Source organism: Rutilus rutilus (genome assembly GCF_951802725.1).
Source record: "Rutilus rutilus genome assembly, chromosome: 22".
In the NCBI taxonomy this organism is placed as follows: Eukaryota; Metazoa; Chordata; class Actinopteri; order Cypriniformes; family Leuciscidae; genus Rutilus; species Rutilus rutilus.
The window spans coordinates 18,674,864-18,694,430 of NC_140227.1; the positions used below are offsets into that span (position 1 = coordinate 18,674,864).

Sequence of the window (19,567 nt, forward strand, 5' to 3'; positions counted from 1 at the left end):
CTCTCCACCCATCCATACAGTATTTCTAATCATCCATTGTCTCATCCATCTGTCAATCCATTCACCTATCCATCCATCCATCCACCCATCTATCTATCTAATCATTCGTCTATGCATCAATCCATCTTTATTTTATTATATAAAAGTATCAGTAGCCTATACTGAAAACACAATGACAAATAAGCAAAAACTGTTTATCTCTCTACCTCTCAGTCCATACATCTATCATCAGTTCATTCTACAGTATCTATCCCCCATCAGTCCATCCATTCATCTGTCTATCCATCCATCCATCTCTCCCACCCATCTATCTATCTATCTATCTATCTATCGTGAGGTGAGGAGAAAGCCGTCTCTTACTTTGACACTTGAGTGCAGCGCTGTTGATCTGACGGCTGCAGGCGTCGCACCAGTCCTGACTCAGCCTCCTGGAGGTGAAGATGTGGCCCTCTCCCTTCTCCGCCTTCACCCTCGGATCTCTCGGGGTGAAGATGGACCATGCCTCCATCCTCAGAGGCTCGCTTCGCATCTTCACCACTCCTGACCGTGCCTGTGTCAGCCTGTCGATCTGCAGTCCCTCCAGTTCGTCTGGCGAGCAGCTTAACGAATTGCGAACTTCTTGCGGTGATGAAGACGCGTGGATCTTTGCCGTGTCCTTCACGGAGCTTCTCCGGCTCCCGGCGCTGTGTCTGCGAAATATTCCGTTGTTATTGTTAGCGTTCTCTCGGTCCATGTCCACTACAGATCCGTCCATATTACTACGTGGCGAACCAGCACTAGTGCCTCGGTTGTGTGATGCTGAAGGCGGCTCGTGATTGAATAACACGAGCGATGCTGAGACTGCGGCTCTCGCGCTGTCCACATCACTCGCTCTGTTTCGCATGATCTTCTCCAGCGACCATTTACGCGAGAATTTCTTTCTTTCGCTCGACTTCAGTTTGTGGAGAAGTTGCTGATCCGGGTCGAGGTGGTGTTGAGCAGGGTGCTGTCCTAAAGTAACGGACGCCATGCCTATAGTTAGGAGTTGTATGTGCGCTGAATACAAACTAAATTGAAGCGCCAGCGGCGAGCGTGTGACGTGCACACTGAACCAGCCGCGCGCTTTAAATGTCACTAGAATAGCGGGCGTGCGCGAGCCTGCCCCTCACAGACTCATGATCTCACGATCACTTCTCTTATTCCACTCTTCTAGTCAATTCACTTCACTTTATTTATATATCGCTTTATACAATACAGATGGTTTCAAAGCAGCTTTAAGGTTCAATGATGCAAACAGAATTCTATTTAGATGTAAAGTAGCTCTAAAAAGAAGTGTCATTGATCAGCCGAGGTCAGTTCAGCCCATGATTTTATCTTTATTTCGCTTTTTCCATAAAAAACATCTGTTTTAACAGGGGTGTGTAGACTTTTTATATCCACTGTGTCATACATACATAGGCTACATACATGCAATTGCATTTAGTCTATATTCATTAGGCTACATAGCATATATTTTGTATCATTTATTAGATTGTTTAAACTTAAAATAATTTTAACCAAAAATGTAAGTTTCATCAATTGTGTTAAACATTTTATTAGTGCAGTCTGCAAATTTCCGATTACACTAGAAAGTGAAGATCTTAAAAAATACAAAACATTTAACAAATCTGTTTGCAAACTGCCAAAATGGTAAGTTGATAAAATTCCATGACAAAACAAACCTAAAAACGGAACCACAACATGGTCTCTGTAAGGTCACCACAGTTCCCCCCAGCACAAGGAATTCCCCATAATGTGACATCAGAACCCACCCAACAAATATTTTACTTTCACTTCAAGTAGTAACATGAGTCTGTTGACTCAGTATTTGTAGGATGATAATCTTTGCACGATTCACATTTTTCAGAAGCCCAGCTGAATACTCTCAAACAAACAAAAGAGCTCTTTTTTTAGAGCTCCGTGTTTTGTGATTAAGCTGCTGTGATTAATAGACTAATTAAATTATTGCAGTTATCTCTCAAAACCAGAATCGATTACACAGGGCAGATTAAACACCTCTCTTTATTCCATGGCTGTGCAATAATGACACTATTATTGTCAGCTGAATGCACAGTGCCATCAATATTTAAGTCTCAAGATTACTCAGGAAAACTGATGTAGCTAGTAGTTACAACTGATCCATATGTCTTTCTTCTTGGCAGTGTAAATCCATATTACTAGACTGTATAAAAGGTAAAATGCAGTAATTACATTAACACTGACTTGACAATGTGTAGTTACCTCTTTGAACCTCAGAACACATCATGCAATTTCAGCTGCCTGCCCTGATAATAGCCATTAATCTGTTGTTTAGGGTTAGAGAGGTTTAAATAAGGACAGTTTTGAGGTGCCTGTTTGTATTGTCTTTGATTTGTTTTGCTTTCTCTTTCCTTTTAGCTCAGAGATCTGGGCTCTGTGACATTGCGTTGCTTTCTGTATTCTTTGAAGTCTTCATGGTCTGTTGGGTTGAGGTATTTTTGTGTCCACTGGAAGTGTAGAAGTAACTACAGAAAGGCTTAAAAAAGATGTCTTGTTAAATTTAAAAGGATTTTTCTAGTGTACACAATAACAGTAGCACTTGCAGCTAAACACCATACCTTTCTATCATATTGTTGTTATTCTGCAGCTCCCGTGCCACAGCCTCCATCTCATCCTTTAATCTGTTCATTCTGGAAACAATTTGATTATTTATAATTTTGTTGGAATTGATAAATGCTGTCTCGTCTTCATTACAATGACATACTTGAAAATCATGAGCTCATCTTTTTTCGGTCCATCCACCCCCTCAGCTCCTATTGGCTGGTGGAGAGCTCTTAACACAGCTCTGTCAAGAACCTGCGAAGGTGGAGAAGAGGAAGCGAAGGTGGTCAGGTTACTTTCAATCCAAGCTTTCTGACGATCAGGTACAGAAGTCAAACTTTAGAATAGATCAATCCAATTGGTTTAGACAGAAAAACGTGAATTGAGGGAAGGAGTTAAGCGTTGGGAACGAGAATCGTTGGAAGTTGATTAGAAGTGATGGCAGAACTAAATGAACTGAAACTGATTTCACCCAGAAAGTTTGCAAAAAATCTCCAGAAAAATCCATATGGTGCGTCCAAAATCGCATACTATATAGTAGGTAGTGCATTTGGTTTGAAACTTTCCTTGCAACAGTTTAAAATAGTATATTCTATATAGTATGAATGAAATTCGGACATAGTACATCTGCCATGTTGTCTACATCTGCCAGGTACTTTTCTACCTACTTTTCTACCTACTGTACTGTCGTTTGTTCGACCCCACGCTCTGCTTTCACTCACACATTAGTCAGACTGTCAAATCATGCTTCTTTCACCTGCGGAATATTGTTCGTATTCGCCCCTCTCTTGCCTTTATAGATGCGGAAACTGTTATTCATGCTTTCGTCACTTCCAGATTGGACTTCTGTAATTCATTATACAGCGGACTACCCACCAAAGCAATACACCACCTTCAAATGGTACAAAACTCTGCTGCACGAGCCCTCACATATAATAAAAAATCTGCCCATATCACTCCTATCCTTCACCAACTGCACTGGCTTACTGTCATAAACCGCATCCAATTCAAACTGTTAGTCCTAGTATATAAAGCCTTACATGGCCCGGCACCCAAATACCTTGTTGATTTGGTACAGCCATATGTTCCAACTCGGGCCCTTAGGTCTAGCACTGAAAACCTACTCGTGGTACCCCGGGTCAGACTCTCTACGGTGGGCGGTAGGGCTTTTAGTGTTGTTGGCCCTAAGCTATGGAATAAGCTGCCCCCGAATCTTCGTGCGACCGACAACATCCGGACCTTCAAAAAACAACTTAAAACTCATATCTTCAAGCTTGCCCAAAAAATAAGTATCCTCAACACTGTTTTCTCTGTTCTCCACTTTCTCAGTTCTATTTGCTACATATTTTGTCGTAATTGTATATTTTGATAAATAGTACAATATGTTTTTCTTTGATTCATGTCAATTGTTTGTCTGTTATAAGCAGATGGCCTTTGTATCTGTTTGTTTGCTATTTGTATTGCATTGTGAAGCGACCTTGGGTTCTTGAAAGGCGCTATAGAAAATAAACATATTATTATTATTATTATTATTATTACTATGTATTCGGACACACTACTCGGCTCATATACTGTTTTTGCCAACTATATAGTAAGGAAGTAGGCATATTCAGATGCAGCGATAGTCACTTTGCACAAGGCAGTATTTAGTTGTAGTTCAACTAAGGTGTAAGTAAATGAGGAGAACTGCTGTGAAAAAATAAAATTCTGCCCTCACATTCTTTTCCAGATGGGATTAAGCCAACAAATTTGTGGTGTAATTTCTTTTTTATGAGAAAAACACAGCCATGTTCATTTTGGACGGGATTGAAATCACAAAGCGAGTCTGTGAAACACAAAATTCACCTAACCTCCTTAGGGACAACTAGTCATGCCTGAAGAGGGCTAAAGACAGACTATGTGTGTATTCTGTGGGAATCAGAGGGCTGACCTTGTTCTGCTGGGCCTCACACAAATGCAGATCCCCCATTCTCTGCCGCAGGACACCACCAAAACGTTCTAGACTTGTCTGCATCTCATAGAGAACTCTGTAGAAATAAGACTCACATGGTCATTGAAATATGTATGGCATTGACAAGCCATATAAACAGTGTCAGTAAGGAATAATGTATGAAATGTGTTTGATTTAAGTGGAAGCTGCTAACACAGAGGTTGGTTAAATGTTGGGAAGACTGGAAAGAAGATTTACTGAGATTATAATACTGTTGATCCGTTATTGTACACATGAACGTGTCTGTACTGGCACTAAAAGTCACTTCAGATGAAAAATCCATGCCAACTAATTAAATGTACAAATGCAAAGAATATTTACTGCATGCTGCTATCAGTCATCATAAGTGATTAAATGGTGTGCTCTTACTCATCTGACCTCTGTCTTACCTGTTCCAGCTCCCAGCAGCCATCAGAACATCCTGGTACTTCAGCAAACAGTCATCCTTGAATAAAGTCTTGACTTTCTTTATGTATGAAGACAGATTGAGCCTGGGCAGAATATAGCAGTTTCTCAGTTTAATTACCGTGAGAACAGACACTCATTCAAGATGCTCCAGGTGTTTAATACTTACTTCTCAAACTTGTGAATCTGTTCGTCATTATAGCCGAGCTCTGGGACAGGAAGTGAATGAATTAGCAGCAGTCAGAGAAAATTTTCCAAAACTTCAACCCAATACCGTAGTTCTTTTTTGTGTGATTGCTCAAGATAAACTCTATTTTCGCTTACTGGCTTCTCTGCAGAGTCATATCTAACATTATCAATGCAGCCAGGCAGAAAGGGGAGTTCTATTCTTCTGTCTCCATGCCTGCCTGTCTAGAATGGCCCTTGCTGTCAGATAAGACAGCACAACAGTGCCTCCTCTCCCTGCAGCGGGTACAAGCAACACTGAAACTAATCTCACTAATCTCAGCAACTGGCTCCACTCATGAAACTCCACGTCCAGCTTCCAGGACTGCGAGTGACAGAAATGGGTCACTGCCTAATATACAGTACATTCACAGAGTTCAGTGAATTTTTGCTAAGAGTCCTAAAACCACAGACTGGTTGAGAAGAACTTTTATCATGGGTTTATAGCCTTTATCTAATCTGCAGAAATTCAGACCTTTTTGACATCAGGTGTCATGAATTTGTTTTGTGTTATGTTATATTGTTATATGACAGGAAAAACATGCTTCCACTTACTTCCTGTCACTCGGTCTTTGTAATACTGCTGATGAACTGCAACAATTTTCCCAGACAAAACCTCCATCTTCTGGATGCTGCATTAAAGAGAAGGTCAATTATTTTCATTATTACTGTATAAAAAATGTCAATAATCACTGTATTAATAATTCATTTTATTTATTTATTTTTATCATTTTTATAATTATTTATAATTGTATGTCATAACCTTCCATAATAATATGCTAAATTAATAGAGCTTGATCAACCATTTCCAGTAGAATATTATATTAATGTTTTTTAATCTTATATAATTTATAAATCTTAAATAATGCTTGTGTGTGTGTTTGTTATGTATGGTACGTAATATGTTTATTCATTTACAGAATAAGTTCATTTTTAAATCAACAATTGGATAAATGTTGTGCTTAAATGTTATGGTACTGGATGAAAAAGTTAGCTAATTAATAGCTTGAACCCATACAAATAAATAAATAAATAAATATGTGTTAAATAATATATAATAATTATTGAGTAACATGTTAAATAACAATATTTTAAATGTTAACACCATCAATTGTATTGAAATTTAGTTTCAATGTTTTATAAATCAAAATAAAAAGTTAGCTAATTAATAGCTTGAATCCATACAAATAAATAAATAAATGTGTTAAATAATGTATAATAATTATCGAGTAAAATGTTAAATAACAATATTGTAAATGTTAACACCATCAATTGTGTTGAAATTTAGTATCAATGTTTTATAAATCAGAATAAAACAACAGATAAGTGCAAAAAAAGAAATCCTTGGCACCAGCATAATGATTTAATACTGTGATGAAAGCTGGAAATTCCCCAACTGACCTCTTATCCTGGGCCAGTGTCTCAGAGTGTTTAGACAGCATCACATGCAGGTGCTGTAGTTGATTCTGGAACTCTCTGATTCCAGTGCTGTACATTCGCTGCAAATCCTCTTCTATCTACACACAATGATAAACCTCAAAGATGCAAACTATGGCGCATTCTAATTCATTTATTCAATATACATTTCACAACAACTCTTACCAGTGGGAGCTTCTTCTTATTTTCTATAAATTCAGGAAACTCATGTGCAAACTTCTGAGTGCTGGTTGGGAAGAACGAAGAGATGTCCATCACTAAATAAACAACCTTACAACATAATATCATGAAACTAATGCTTACTGTAGTTTAATAAGCTTTATTTAAACACATATTCAGTATGCAAATTCTTACAAGCGATTGAGACTCTCCTCTGTGCTGATAGAAGAAAGCAGCTTCATATTCACCATGGCAATCCTGTGCGCCACATTATTGCATTCAAAGCCTACGTTTTCACTGAAAAGTCAAGAATATTGTTATTGGACACACTAAAATGTCAAGGTAATCCCGTAATTGGTGGCGTTTTCTTGTGGCAATATTTATCAGGATAGTGACGCATGCAGAACACTGATAATATTAGCACTCACATGTAGCTATAGAACCCCTGCAGAATCAGTTCTCTGTACTTCTGGAATGAGCGAGCTATACGCAGGTACTGATGAATGACCCCAACAATGCTCTTTAGGAGGAACAAAAACAACAGTGTGAGGTTTAGGGATAATAGTGTTATAATGTCCACCAAAAATAAGCACCAAAGATAAAAACAAAAGAGGCTTGCTTACCTTGGAGAAAGTGTAATCTGCCATGACGTCAAACTTTGTGGGCATGGCGGGGGCTTCAGCTACAGAACAGATGAAAATAGAAGGGATGGTGGAAGAATAAAGAAGGGAAGGAGACCATGCAACCTCTCATTATTTGTAAAAATACATTAAATTGAAAAATATAAACTTAATACTCACGCAAACATCTTAAAGTGTTCATAAAACGTCTCATAAGTGAAAAAAATTCAAATTGATTGTGTCCTTACGTTCTCTGTATGGATGTCCTTCTAATTTCTCTGGTTGTCGGCTGATCAGAATGATAGGGCGGTCTGGACTGGTGGGAGGAAGGTTTACCACTTTCATGCTCGGCTCCAATATGAGAGGATGACCCTGAAACAGGTACTGTTGAGCCGCAGGTTCAATTCCAGTTTGGGCCTGAACATCCTCAAAAAAGATTGAGACCCTTGAGGAGAACAACAAGAAAATATGTATTTCAGAGGAACTGTTAAAAGAATTCAAAAGAAAAAAAAATTGCATCCTCATTCATACCTCCATTGTAGAAAATCATTTTTAAATGGATTTACAACCTACAACCAAATGGCATCTATATTTACAATATACTGAGAAACTGAATTTCATATACAGTAACTTAAAAAGATAAAAAAAAGTCCACATTGTAACGTCACAGTAGTTTAGTTGCAGTAAACAGATAAGGAATCTCTTTTCTCAGAGCACACATACGTGTTGTGAAAGTGGATGTAGATGCTGTGTGTTGTGGCCTGCTGGAGAGAGAAGATGTGGACGGTGATGCGGTTCAGGATATCAGTGGTAGCAGCAAAAAACTGGACAAAGCCCCAACACTTCTCCTGATTGGCCTCCAGTATGCTGGCCAACACTGGGATCAGTTGAGTCTTCAAACCCCTACAAAAAGATACAGAGCCATTGGTAAACTGCTCCCAAACTCTAAAGGCCCACTAGAAATAGTTAAACCCCGGGTCAACAGATTCCTAGGTATTCTTGCTTCTCATTTCACAGTTAACAATTAATCATGGGAATTCATATGCTGACGTTTCACACTGCACATTCCTAAACCCTGGGATAACATAGTTATTTGTGGTGTCAGTGTCTGGAAAAACGTAGCACACAACCGGTTTACATAAAGGCTCTAGCACTGTGCAACTTCATAGTATATACTGCCAAACGCTATCAAATATTTCCTAAATTGACTTTTTGGACTATAAAGATACAAATTAAACGGTCTCTTCTTCACTTTAATTGACGCACTTTCACTCACCATTCCTTCCCCTCCAAAGGGCAGTGTTTCTGTAACCATCCAAAGCATGTGAATATCATGTGATTGGGTGTCGGTTGCTAAGTCTCTAGCCATAACATTATAACACGGTGCTAACACTGCTCCAAAGCAAGGTTTCATAAACCCAGGTAAAAAGCGGTGCTAACGCAGCTTCTTAATTAGAAGTTTGAAACGTTTTTCTGCCTGGGGTTAAAAGCGATGTTTAGAACAACTATAACCCGGGTTTAAGCGCAGTGTGAAAAGCCCTTAAGAAACTTCAGTGTTCTTTCAAGCATGTTAATCATGATGAATAAAAGCATGCAAAAAGCAAACAATTAAACGAGCCGACAGGCTGGAATACACTACACATCTTTTAAAAATCTGAACAGATCTTCATACATTTACTGATTTTGTAAATGGTTACAGAGAAAAACTTTGCATCATACACTAAACGACTTAGGATCCCACAATAACAGACTTTCTAAGTTGTTCCGAACACAACAAACATGCACCTTGCTGCTATGAGATGCTTGACAATTCCGACAAATCAGTCAATTCCGATTACTACCTAAAAAACCTCTGACCACTGACTTTCAGCAACTAGCATAGAGTCATCCAGACTGTAAATAGAATATCAAATAAATTGCACACACAGTAGATGTGACTTTATTAATTTGAGGCGAATGAAAACAAATCTGTGTAATGGGTTTGAAATATTGTGGACCTTGGTGTTGATCAATAATTTAAAAAAAAATTAGGACCTTAATCCAGAAAAACATATTGAAGGAATGGTATTTTCCCCTCACAAACTCATTTTCATTTGCATCCAATAAATAATAGCATTGCTGACTGAGGTCCATATACAATTTCTTTTCCACTACTGTCTGTCTTCAATGTTTAACACACTTGCGCATAAAGTAACTCACTCTGAGAGTTGGCAACAGTGTGGCAGTTGGTAGCTCCATTCAATGGGTCCGTCTTCCACCTTCTGCACACCTGCTATGGCTCCCTCTGGCTTCTCTGTCGTGATCTTGTACCTGGGAAGAGCACCAAAAGCCACCGAAAATAGCACAAAAATAAGTCTAATGCAAATAGAAATGCAAATAGAAATGCAACACATCACACAGGGTTAGAGTTTATGCTTATTTTTAAAAGAAGAAAAAGCTACTAGTACTGTAGCTCTATTCATAATAAATTATTCTATAATTTACAGTTATGATTAATATATAATTTATTATAAAAAATCCATTTCTTACATGATCTTCTTGTTTTTGCGTGGGCCTCCATATGGTATGAAGGGAAGACTGCCAGCGGCAGCATGGTAGAAGGTGACGCCAATGCTCCACAGATCCACAGACACACCATACGTTTTCTGCTGAGGTTTCCTCAATACTGCACGCTCATACATGTCCGGATGCTGAAACACACAAGTTCAGCAGATGAAGAGTTATTATATCAGAGACAGATCACAGGAACCACAACAAACGCCTGATGACATTTCAGATATGATGTGCTGCATTTTCTGTGAAAAAAACAAAAACAATTTCTGGCTAAAAAAAAATACAGGAAGAAGCGAGTTTATTGAACATTTGTAAAAAAAATTCAACTGCGTTTCCTCCTTACCAGATATTCCTCTGTGCCATATATGGACATAAACTTCTCATCGTCCTCCAACTCACGGGCAGCACCAAAGTCCGTCAGCTTGTACACCGAGCGGCCATCCTCACCCACTTGCCTCATGATATTTCCAGGTTTGATGTCCCTATGCACTACTCCATTCTCCCGCAGGTGGTTCATTCCTTGGACTGTAAATGTGCAAATGGGAGAAAAGCACAATTTATCCACAGTAATGCCTCCTAACAAGAGCAGAAACATTACGGTTACGTATGCAACCCTCGTTCCCTGAAGGAGGGAACGGAGATGTAGTCGGACGTACCGTACTGACTGGGATCGCTTTGAGAGACCAATCAACTTCGAGCGTAATAAAACGAGCCCATGCACATTGGTATACGATAATTGCATCAGCTGCAATGCCTCGCAGCGCGAGCATCTGCGTTGCATCTTTTTTTTATTTCGCTGAGGAGCCGAGCGGCGCCCGGAGTCAGCGGTGGTTCCGGCCTATAGCAGGGGGGAGACAACATCGGTCAGAGACGGCAGAGTGGGCTCTGCCAAGAGAAAGACAAGGGCTTGCCGCAGGGAGACGTACCGTGGAAGAATACACATATGGGAATTATGGTAGGGATCACAACATATGGGACCCAGCCTAGCACAGGTTCCACCAATGCATACAAGTGTTAGACCTGGCATCAGACGCTCCACCACGTACGTTGCCGAGGGGTGTGGAGGAACTCAACAACTCAACGAGGGGTGTGGAGGAACTTTCATGTTCGGCTAATGAGGAACTCTACTGGAGCAAGAATGGCGCACGTATCCAGTCCATAGGAGGGGAATGGCGCAGCAAGGCGACACTTCGAGCGGGGCTTACGGTGTTGACTGGCTTCTATGCGAAGAGAAGAGCACACGGGAAGCTACCGGCTCGACACGTAGGCTATAGAATCTAGCGAACGTGTTTGGTGTCGCCCAGCCCGCAGCTCAACAAATATCTGTCAGAGAGGCATCCTGTGCCAGCGCCCAGGAAGAAGCGACACTCCGAGTGGAGTGGGCTCGCAACCGGGGGGGCATGGTGCGTCTTGGGATTGATATGCCAAGACGATGGCATCCACTATCCAGTGGGCCAACCTCTGCTTGGAGACAGCCTTTCCCTTCTGCTGGCCTCTGTAACAGACGAAGAGCTGGTCTGAGGTCCTGAGGCTTTGCGTTCTTTCCACGTACAGGCGCAGAGAGCGGACATGGACAGAGAAAAGCCAGGGTTGGGTATGCCTCCTCCGGGGGCAGCGCTTGCAGGTTCACCACCTGGTCCCGAAAGGGAGTGGTAGGAACCTTGGGCACATATCCAGGCCAGGGTCAGTCTTATCATGCTTTAAGCCCAGGCATGTGAAACAGTGATCGTGGCCGTCAAACGAGGACAGGAAACGAACGCATCCAGAAACACACGGTTTGAATGACCTCTTGAAAACGATGCAGCGCCAAACCGTGTATGCTCCCTCTGGTGCCGAGCGTAAAGGGCCATGGTCGCGGCTACACAAACAGGACGATAGTGCAAACCTGATGTGAGCACTCAAATTCTCATTGAAGGCGCAACGTTCAAGCTGTGAAAACAGCTGTTTTGCTCTCTGTGAGATCACGGCCAGCGCTGTATTTCGCTGTTTAATCCAACACCAGCTTTGAAGAGATGTTCTCCCGAAGAAGCAGACTCGTTTTCTTCTTTTTTGAAGTTAAAACACTCTCAGATAATATTGCAGAGCAGGAACAGTACAACCGCCTGGCTCCGAAGCGAAAAGCAAAGATGTGATGCAATTATCGCATGCAAATAAGCAATGGCTCGTTTTATTACACTCGAAGTAGATTGGTCTCTCAAAGCGATCCCAATCAGTACGGTACTGAATGACCGAACTGAAAGGGAACCACTGATCTTACTATTTACATACCCAACACTTAATTTATTCTGTCGGTTCTTACCCACACACTGCAATACGATGAGGAACTCGGACTCAGGAAGTCCAAACGCATTCTCAGGCTCCTCCAGCAGGTTCAGCAGACTGCCACCTGAACACAACTCCATCACCAGAACCTTCTGCTTCGGGTTCATATGCATCTGACATGCACAGGAATAAAAAGAGGTGAAGAGTCATACGAGTTTTATAGAATGTTTGGAAATAATTGTCTCATTTCATGTCATTTTAAGATCAAATGATATTGCCTTTTTATAATTGATACGATACACATTATTTTTAAGTGGCTATAACCAACATGCAGAACAGATTTTTAATGGTTTTATTCATACTTTTTGACACAGTCCACAGACTGCAACAATAAAACATAATATGTAGCATGAAAATTGTATTATTATTACGATTACAATTATTATTATATTTTTGCCATTTATACCACTATAGTTTGATTTAAAAAAAAATACAGTAAAAACAGTAATATTATGATTTATTTCTGTGATGGCAAAACTGAATTTCCAGCAGTCACAACATTTATTATTATTATTATCAATGTTGAAAACAGTTGTGCTGCTTAATATTTTGTTATTAGGTTTTTGTGGAAACCTTAATACCTTTTTCATTATTTTATTTGAATTGGATTTTTTTTTTTGTAGCAACGTCAAAGTCTTTACTGCCAAATTTAATGCATCCTTGCTGAATAAAAGTAGTTATTTCTTTAAAAAAAAAAAAATTCTTACAGACCCCAAACTTTTTATACATCTATATAAACCCTTTGCAATACGAATGGTTGCAAAAAATATCATCATGCTTGTTTATGGTTATGTTTGGCATTTCACTGTATTAAATAGGCTACCATTGGTGTGTGCTGTTCGATAGAAACAATACAAACTTGCACACAGTTGTCCATAATTGACCCAGACACCATGCATCATAGGAAACTGAACATCAAAGCATTCTATCATAGCTGGAAAATCTTAAACAGCGTCACAAACCACATCAGATACGTACCTCCTCCACAGCAAAGAGTTTAACAATGTTGATGTGATTGAGCCTCTGCAGCACCTCAAACTCCCTCATCTGCACCTCATACGGCCTATTGTAGCTCGCCAAGTTAAAGACCTTAACGGCCACCAGCTCACCTGTTTTCTACAGGAATATAAAGTCATTTAGCGTGAAATGTCAAGTCTATGCGCTGTTTTTGTAAGGGATTTGGGAAATCAGTGTTGACGGTAAAGTACTTTGTTTCGTGCTTTGAAGACGCTGGCTGTCGCCCCCTGACCAAGAACATCATCCAGGGACCAAAGGTGGCTTGCTGTACTTGCCGTCATTGTGTTGACACAAGCGGATGACATGATCGGATCTGTGTATGACAAGAAAAAAAAAAATCCTCTAAAGCAGTAAATATTTAATGCTAAGTTTTATATTTAATGCTCTAATTTAACTGCTCTCACAATTTAATCGCTCTCATGATTGCACTTAATTTAATACTGTCATGATTTTACCTTTCCCCCAAAGGTACTCCAATTGTATTCATGGGATTAATAAAGTATTCTCAGTGGCACCAAAAACTATTTGAACATTTAACACAAAAATGTGTATGTGTCTGTGTGTACGTATATGTATGTATACACACACACAGGTCCATATGTGTGTGTGTGTCCATATATGTCCATATGCAGAAGTTTATACCTGAGGTAAATACCAGGTAATATGTAAATCATGTTGCCAATTAAAATATATAGTTCACACACACGTGTCCGTGTGTGTGTGTTTGTCCATATATGTCCATATGCAGAAGTTCATACCTTTGGTAAATACCAGGTAGGCCTAATATGTAAATCATGTTGCCAACTAAAATATATTGTACACAGTACACCCACCCACACACATTAATAAATATTGCATATCTACACATAGCAGCTATACATTTCATTGGCAACATGACATACATATTACCTGAGCTTAGGTATGAACTTCTGCATATGTATATGGACAGAGACACACACACACACACACACACACACACATCCATATGCAGCATACCTGAGCTCAGGTAAGTTAATATGTAAATCATGTAAGTTAACGTTTGCTGGAAACCCTGGTCTGTTCAGTTTTGACAACCCTACAGAACTTAAGATTTAAGTGTTTTATGTGCTGAACATACGGTAAACAGAATCAATCTACGTATTTCTCTCATTGAACCACTTTTTAATCAAGTGTGATTAAAGAGTGTATTAATCAAAAGTGACTTGCCGATGAATTTTTGACCTCAACACGTCTCAACAGTCGCATCACAACAGAAGTGTCAAATAAGGTCCATTTCCTTCCTAAATGACCTGCAAACAAAGAGTAAGAAAATACATCACAATATTTCTGCGAAAAATAGTTATTATTTATAGAAAAACGATATGTGAAATAAACTGCCGACCCTCTGAATACACTGTGAGGATTTCCCCTTAACATCATGATCATCGTCATCGCTCTGATTTGACAACACACGAAAATACAAAAACAAACCAACCATTTGTGTGTTAGATGCCGACGCATTTTCCACATTAAACCGAGTTTGTCAATCCGTTTGAGTTTTTCTACAGGCTAATTACTCTGGCAGTCCTCCAGTAGAAGTTATACGAGCAGCTCGACGGAAACTTGGTCACCTTTCCTTTCATTTCTGTTAGGAACTTCCTTGTTCGGTGCATCGCGTTGGTAAAGGGTATTGGTGTAACGTTATTTGTGTCTCCGTAGATGTTTTTAGACTAAGGTTAAATACGAAAAATAACACAAGTTAAAATGTTATATTGTGGGTCATATTATTTCGTTTATTTTGCAAACCACTAACCATTTTGGTCCACAATAATAAGAAAAGAAAAGTGACAACAAACCAAAATATTTATGTCGCCCTCTAGTGGATGACTTTAAATCACAATGTGATGCACTTGGAGGGACGAGCACATTCTTCTCTAGAAAAGCATTTCTCACTTCTGTTCAAAGAAAACACGAGGAACTTTTACATAGATGAGCATAATCTAAGAATTTCTTTACAAAGCTTTCTTAGATTTCGGAAGAAAATGTCGATATTTCCTGCTAAGGCCACTTGAAATATATTTGGAATTTCCTTAAGAACACAATAGGCCCTTTCAGGTTCTTCATAACATTCTGACAGTATCTTTGACTTGTGTACAATTTGTGTTACAAATAAATACGTTTTTAAAATTATATATATATATATATATATATATATATATATATATATATATGGATACATTTATCTTATTTCCTAATTATATATATATATATATATATATATATATATATATATGAAGAGTTCAGATGCAAAAGCCTCTAAGTGCCATCTGAAATTTTCTTCTAGAATGATAATTTTTATAAAGCTTGTATATTTAAGTTAAGTTATTTCACTTAAATGATAATTAATAGGTAGTTTGCATTGACATTTAAGTGAAATTATTTAACTTAAATATACGAGCTTGATAAAAATGATCATTCTAGAAGAAAATTTCAGATGGCACTTAGAGGCTTTTGCATCTGAACTCTTCATATATATATATATATATATATATATATATATATATATATATATATATATTTTTTTTTTATTATTATTATTATAATTTTTTTGTCCAGTGAACAAACAGAATCAGACTTCATGGGAAATGGGAGCCGTAGTGGGATAGTCCCTTTCTAGTTCCGTAGGAACACCTACAGGTATGATGTGAATCACTTTTACAAACTTTATAGCTGCTAAGACAAATAACAAATGTTTGGAACTTTGTATGAATGCTTTTTGTGTAATGGCAGGTAAAACTGCTTAGTGCCAGCCACTGTAACAAGACATCTCAGATTGACACTAAAATGGATCAGAAAGAGATCCATGCCCATTTATATTTTAAAATGAAAAGAGAGAAATATATTAACAAAAAATACAAACTTTACACATTTTACTATAGCGTTTAATCAAAGACAGGTTTAGAAAGTATTTTTTATTTAAAATGAAAAACTTAAAAAAGTGGCTGGTAAAATTGGGAAAAAAGATAATTTTCATGTTTTACACTTTTTTTATTGAAGCAATTAATTAAAGACATTTTTAGCAAGAATTTTGCTTTGAAAGGGGAAAAAAGTGGCTGTAAAATTGGGGAAAAAAGATAATTTTCATATTTTACACTTTTTTTATTGAAACAATTAAAGGCATTTTTAGCAAGAATTTTGCTTGGAAAGGGGAAAAAAGTGGCTGTAAAATTGGGGGAAAAAGATAATTTTCATATTTTACACTTTTTTATTGAAACAATAAATTAAAGACATTTTTAGCAAGAATTTTGCTTTGAAAGGGGAAAAAAGTGGCTGTAAAATTGGGGAAAAAAGATAATTTTCATATTTTACACTTTTTTTATTGAAACAATTAATTAAAGACATTTTTAGCAAGCATTTTTCTTTGAAAGGGGAAAAAAAAAGTGGCTGTGAAATTGGGAAAAAAAAGATAATTTTCACATTTTGCATCTTTTTATTGAAACAATCAAATACACGTTTAGCAAGCAAATTTTTTTTTTATTTAAAAATGTTTACTACAAGAACTACACGTGGAATTATATCATGTATATTTGAGTGGCAACTACTATTGCTGTAACTGTACAATATTGTACCAAAAGAAAAAAACCCACAAACAAAATAGGAAAAAAAAAAAGAATGTACCTCTGTAATGTACACAATTGTATATACAAAGTACATCTGAACACAGGTTTCTCTGGTAACAGATATCTGAATGGACAACTATAAATATATCTGACAAGACAATTCATTTTACAGTCTTGCATCAACTGGACAGGAATTACATTTTAACAATAGTTATGATTACAAAAAAGAGAAAGAAAATCACCCTCACTTAATTTGTTCACAAACATACAATGCAATTTCAAGTGTATAATGATTGATTTCAAATTTACTCAATGAAAGACAACATTTTGTGTGTAAACAGAGGCCTCGGCCAACAGCATACTATTAACATTACACATTTAACACACGTCATGAATTACCTGCTGTCATTTGCATGTAAAAGTCCCACCCACAAAACAACTCCAATAAGACAGTTTCCAGTTGCCTTTTTGAGGTATCAGGAACAACACACACAGAACACTTCCAATCATTTACACATGAACAAATGTCACCACCTGTGATGTTTTCAGAACACGACAGCACATTCAGAAAATAATGCGTTAGAAAAAAGCTCGTCCTCAAAAAACGAAAAAAAAAAAAAACCTGACGTTACTTGGGGGGGAAAATGCCTCGGTCATAAACATCTTGATCTGTCCATTGATATTTTCCAGGAGTCACGGTCAGCCATGCGAGACTGTTCAAGGCTTGTAATGCTTCAAAGTGAAGCAGGCTACTTTCGCCAACCACCACAACTCATTTTCTCCAATAATAAGGCCTCACGTAGGAAAATACAGACTTGTCCGATCCATTCTGTCGAAGGCATAATCAGGCAGACCGGTCTGTGTGAGGGATATTTAGCTAGGCAGATTGTCAGACCTTTTTGCACATTTTATCCTTTCTGAGTGTGAAAAACTGAGGAAAGCGAGCTGTTTTTACATGTGTCCCCCTTTAGTCAGTTTGAAGTCTTTCCCTTTTTGCATAAAACTCTAAAAAACTGCTGTTAGGCTGCTAAGATTCAGAATATACATACTGTAAACACACATACTAATACATAGATACCATGATACAGACCCAGAGGTGATTAATAAACTATAGGGAAAATTAAATAAAATTATTTTTCTTTTATCTGTTTTTGTTTTTTTTTATACACAGGTGATGAAGAAATAATGTGCTTGCATGACATTCCTCATTTTTAGACACTTTTTTTTCCAGTTATAATCATAATTATTAAACTTATACAAAACAACACCCTCTTTTAATGTGCCCACTGATAGATATAATAGTACAATAAAATGACACGTTAGACTGTTAGAATAATTTCAGAAGTGCTTTCGACCGGTATGGAAATGAATCCGTTTGTTAGGGAAGCCGTGTTCGTTCGCCATGCAAATATCTTGTGAATCCCTCATGCAAAGATGTTCCTTCACCTTTGTCATGTTTAGGTGCACGTCTATGGTTGGATTCGCTAAAAGAGAAGCAGAAACTGTGCCAATGGGGATTATATGGTGATAAACGCACTGTAACTAGTGCTCATTTTATAACAGATTTGTAGAATCTGTAGAAAAAGACAAGTTATGTTGGAGGTGTCATGTGACAAGGAATTTTTTTTGTTCGATTCCCTGCGATGCTGTGCCGTCTGTAACGAGTTTTTGAGAGGAAAAAAGTGTCCTCGGAAAGCATATCCACTGCTTGTCCTCAAAGTCTGACCCCTTTCCCATAAAATCAGTCTATACAGGCAGAAAAACTCCAAACCACTCATTTAGGATTAGAAAAGAGGGATTGCTGATGTCCATGTCTCAATCCAAACTAAAACAGTGCTGTAAAATCACTCCAATAGTTTATTAATTCCACACACACACTCATGCTCACTCACGCAAGCTTCCAATATCAGTTTGAGTCAGTTAAGTTGTCTGCAGTTTTCTGTTAAGATCCAAAAAAAAAAAGTCAGTATCAGAGGGTGCTCTTGGAATTACTAAGAAACAGATTGAAATACAGGCTGTAAAGCCTCAGACCGGACAGGACTTGTCGGTGGGTGGCGGAGGGGGTGGTGGTGGTGTTGGTGGTATGGTGGTGGTCGGGGATCCCATCGCTGGACTGCCCCCAGCCGAACTGCTTTTTGGGAACACAACGGGCTTGGGTTTGGTGGCTGGGGGTCTGTTATCTCTGAAGCTGGAGCCGGAAGCAGACAGACCTGTGGTAGACATTGACGAAAGAGGGCTCTTGGGACTGGGGCTCTTGCCGGGCCGGAAGGTGGAGGGCATGTCGCTTGCCGAACTGGCGCTGCGCTGCAGAGGATGCTGGGAGGAGTCGGCCTCGCGGAGCAGGCGGGAATGAAGCGGGCTGGAGGGTTCAGACGCCCCGCCGCTTTTTAGCTGCTCTAGAGTGTCAAGCACAACATCAGGAGCGTGTTTGACACTGCTCTGCCTCTCCAGCTCTCGCAGCTCACTCAGAGCCGTGTTCATAGTGGCCTCAATGTCCTGGGGGAAAAGAGAAAGAGAGAAGAGGAGTAAAATGTGATTATTTTATATTTTATACATGTGTAACAAACAACACTTCTTATGCTGTTCTTTTTATTTTATTTTAATAGATTTAATGTATTGTAATGTAATATAATTTACTAGGG

At 38.6% G+C, this 19,567-nt stretch overlaps 3 protein-coding genes across 3 annotated transcripts in view; all 3 read right to left on the reverse strand.

The window, feature by feature from the left end:
* The window catches only part of rassf5 (Ras association domain family member 5), a 42,600-nt gene extending 41,494 nt beyond the window's left edge, over nt 1-1,106 (reverse strand). Inside the window, exon 1 of the mRNA XM_084396003.1 lies at nt 361-1,106. Within this exon, the coding sequence (XP_084252129.1) occupies nt 361-1,009 (649 nt within the window). The 5' untranslated portion in view covers nt 1,010-1,106. The remainder of the gene's footprint in view (nt 1-360) is intronic.
* A 225-nt stretch (nt 1,107-1,331) lies between these two features.
* Nucleotides 1,332-14,992, reverse strand: ikbke (inhibitor of nuclear factor kappa B kinase subunit epsilon). The gene is made up of 22 exons (XM_084394433.1): nt 14,801-14,992; nt 14,533-14,615; nt 13,518-13,639; nt 13,288-13,425; nt 12,287-12,422; nt 10,331-10,512; nt 9,964-10,124; nt 9,634-9,744; nt 8,158-8,337; nt 7,683-7,879; nt 7,438-7,496; nt 7,243-7,334; nt 7,010-7,111; nt 6,821-6,881; nt 6,620-6,735; nt 5,774-5,850; nt 5,163-5,202; nt 4,978-5,079; nt 4,529-4,625; nt 2,762-2,853; nt 2,616-2,687; nt 1,332-2,533 (listed from the first exon to the last, which is right to left on the reverse strand). The coding sequence occupies exons 3-22, from the start codon at nt 13,629-13,631 to the stop codon at nt 2,470-2,472; spliced, it is 2,193 nt and encodes a 730-aa protein (XP_084250559.1). The 5' UTR covers nt 13,632-13,639; nt 14,533-14,615; nt 14,801-14,992; the 3' UTR covers nt 1,332-2,469.
* A 3,081-nt stretch (nt 14,993-18,073) lies between these two features.
* The window catches only part of srgap2 (SLIT-ROBO Rho GTPase activating protein 2), a 95,075-nt gene continuing 93,581 nt past the window's right edge, over nt 18,074-19,567 (reverse strand). The window contains exon 24 of the mRNA XM_084394669.1: nt 18,074-19,421. Coding sequence (XP_084250795.1) covers nt 18,951-19,421 — 471 coding nt within the window. The 3' untranslated portion in view covers nt 18,074-18,950. The remainder of the gene's footprint in view (nt 19,422-19,567) is intronic.

What these genes read in the sequence shown, in the direction of transcription:
- ikbke (XM_084394433.1), bottom strand. Translation starts at nt 13,631, where the DNA reads ATGTCATCCGCTTGTGTCAACACAATGACGGCAAGTACAGCAAGCCAC. An exon ending in TACATCCACTTTCACAACAC is followed by an intron (nt 7,880 to 8,157) that starts GTATGTGTGCTC and finishes GTTCTCCTCAAG; the next exon opens with GGTCTCAATCTTTTTTGAGG. An exon ending in CAGATTCACAAGTTTGAGAA is followed by an intron (nt 5,080 to 5,162) that starts GTAAGTATTAAA and finishes TATTCTGCCCAG; the next exon opens with GCTCAATCTGTCTTCATACA.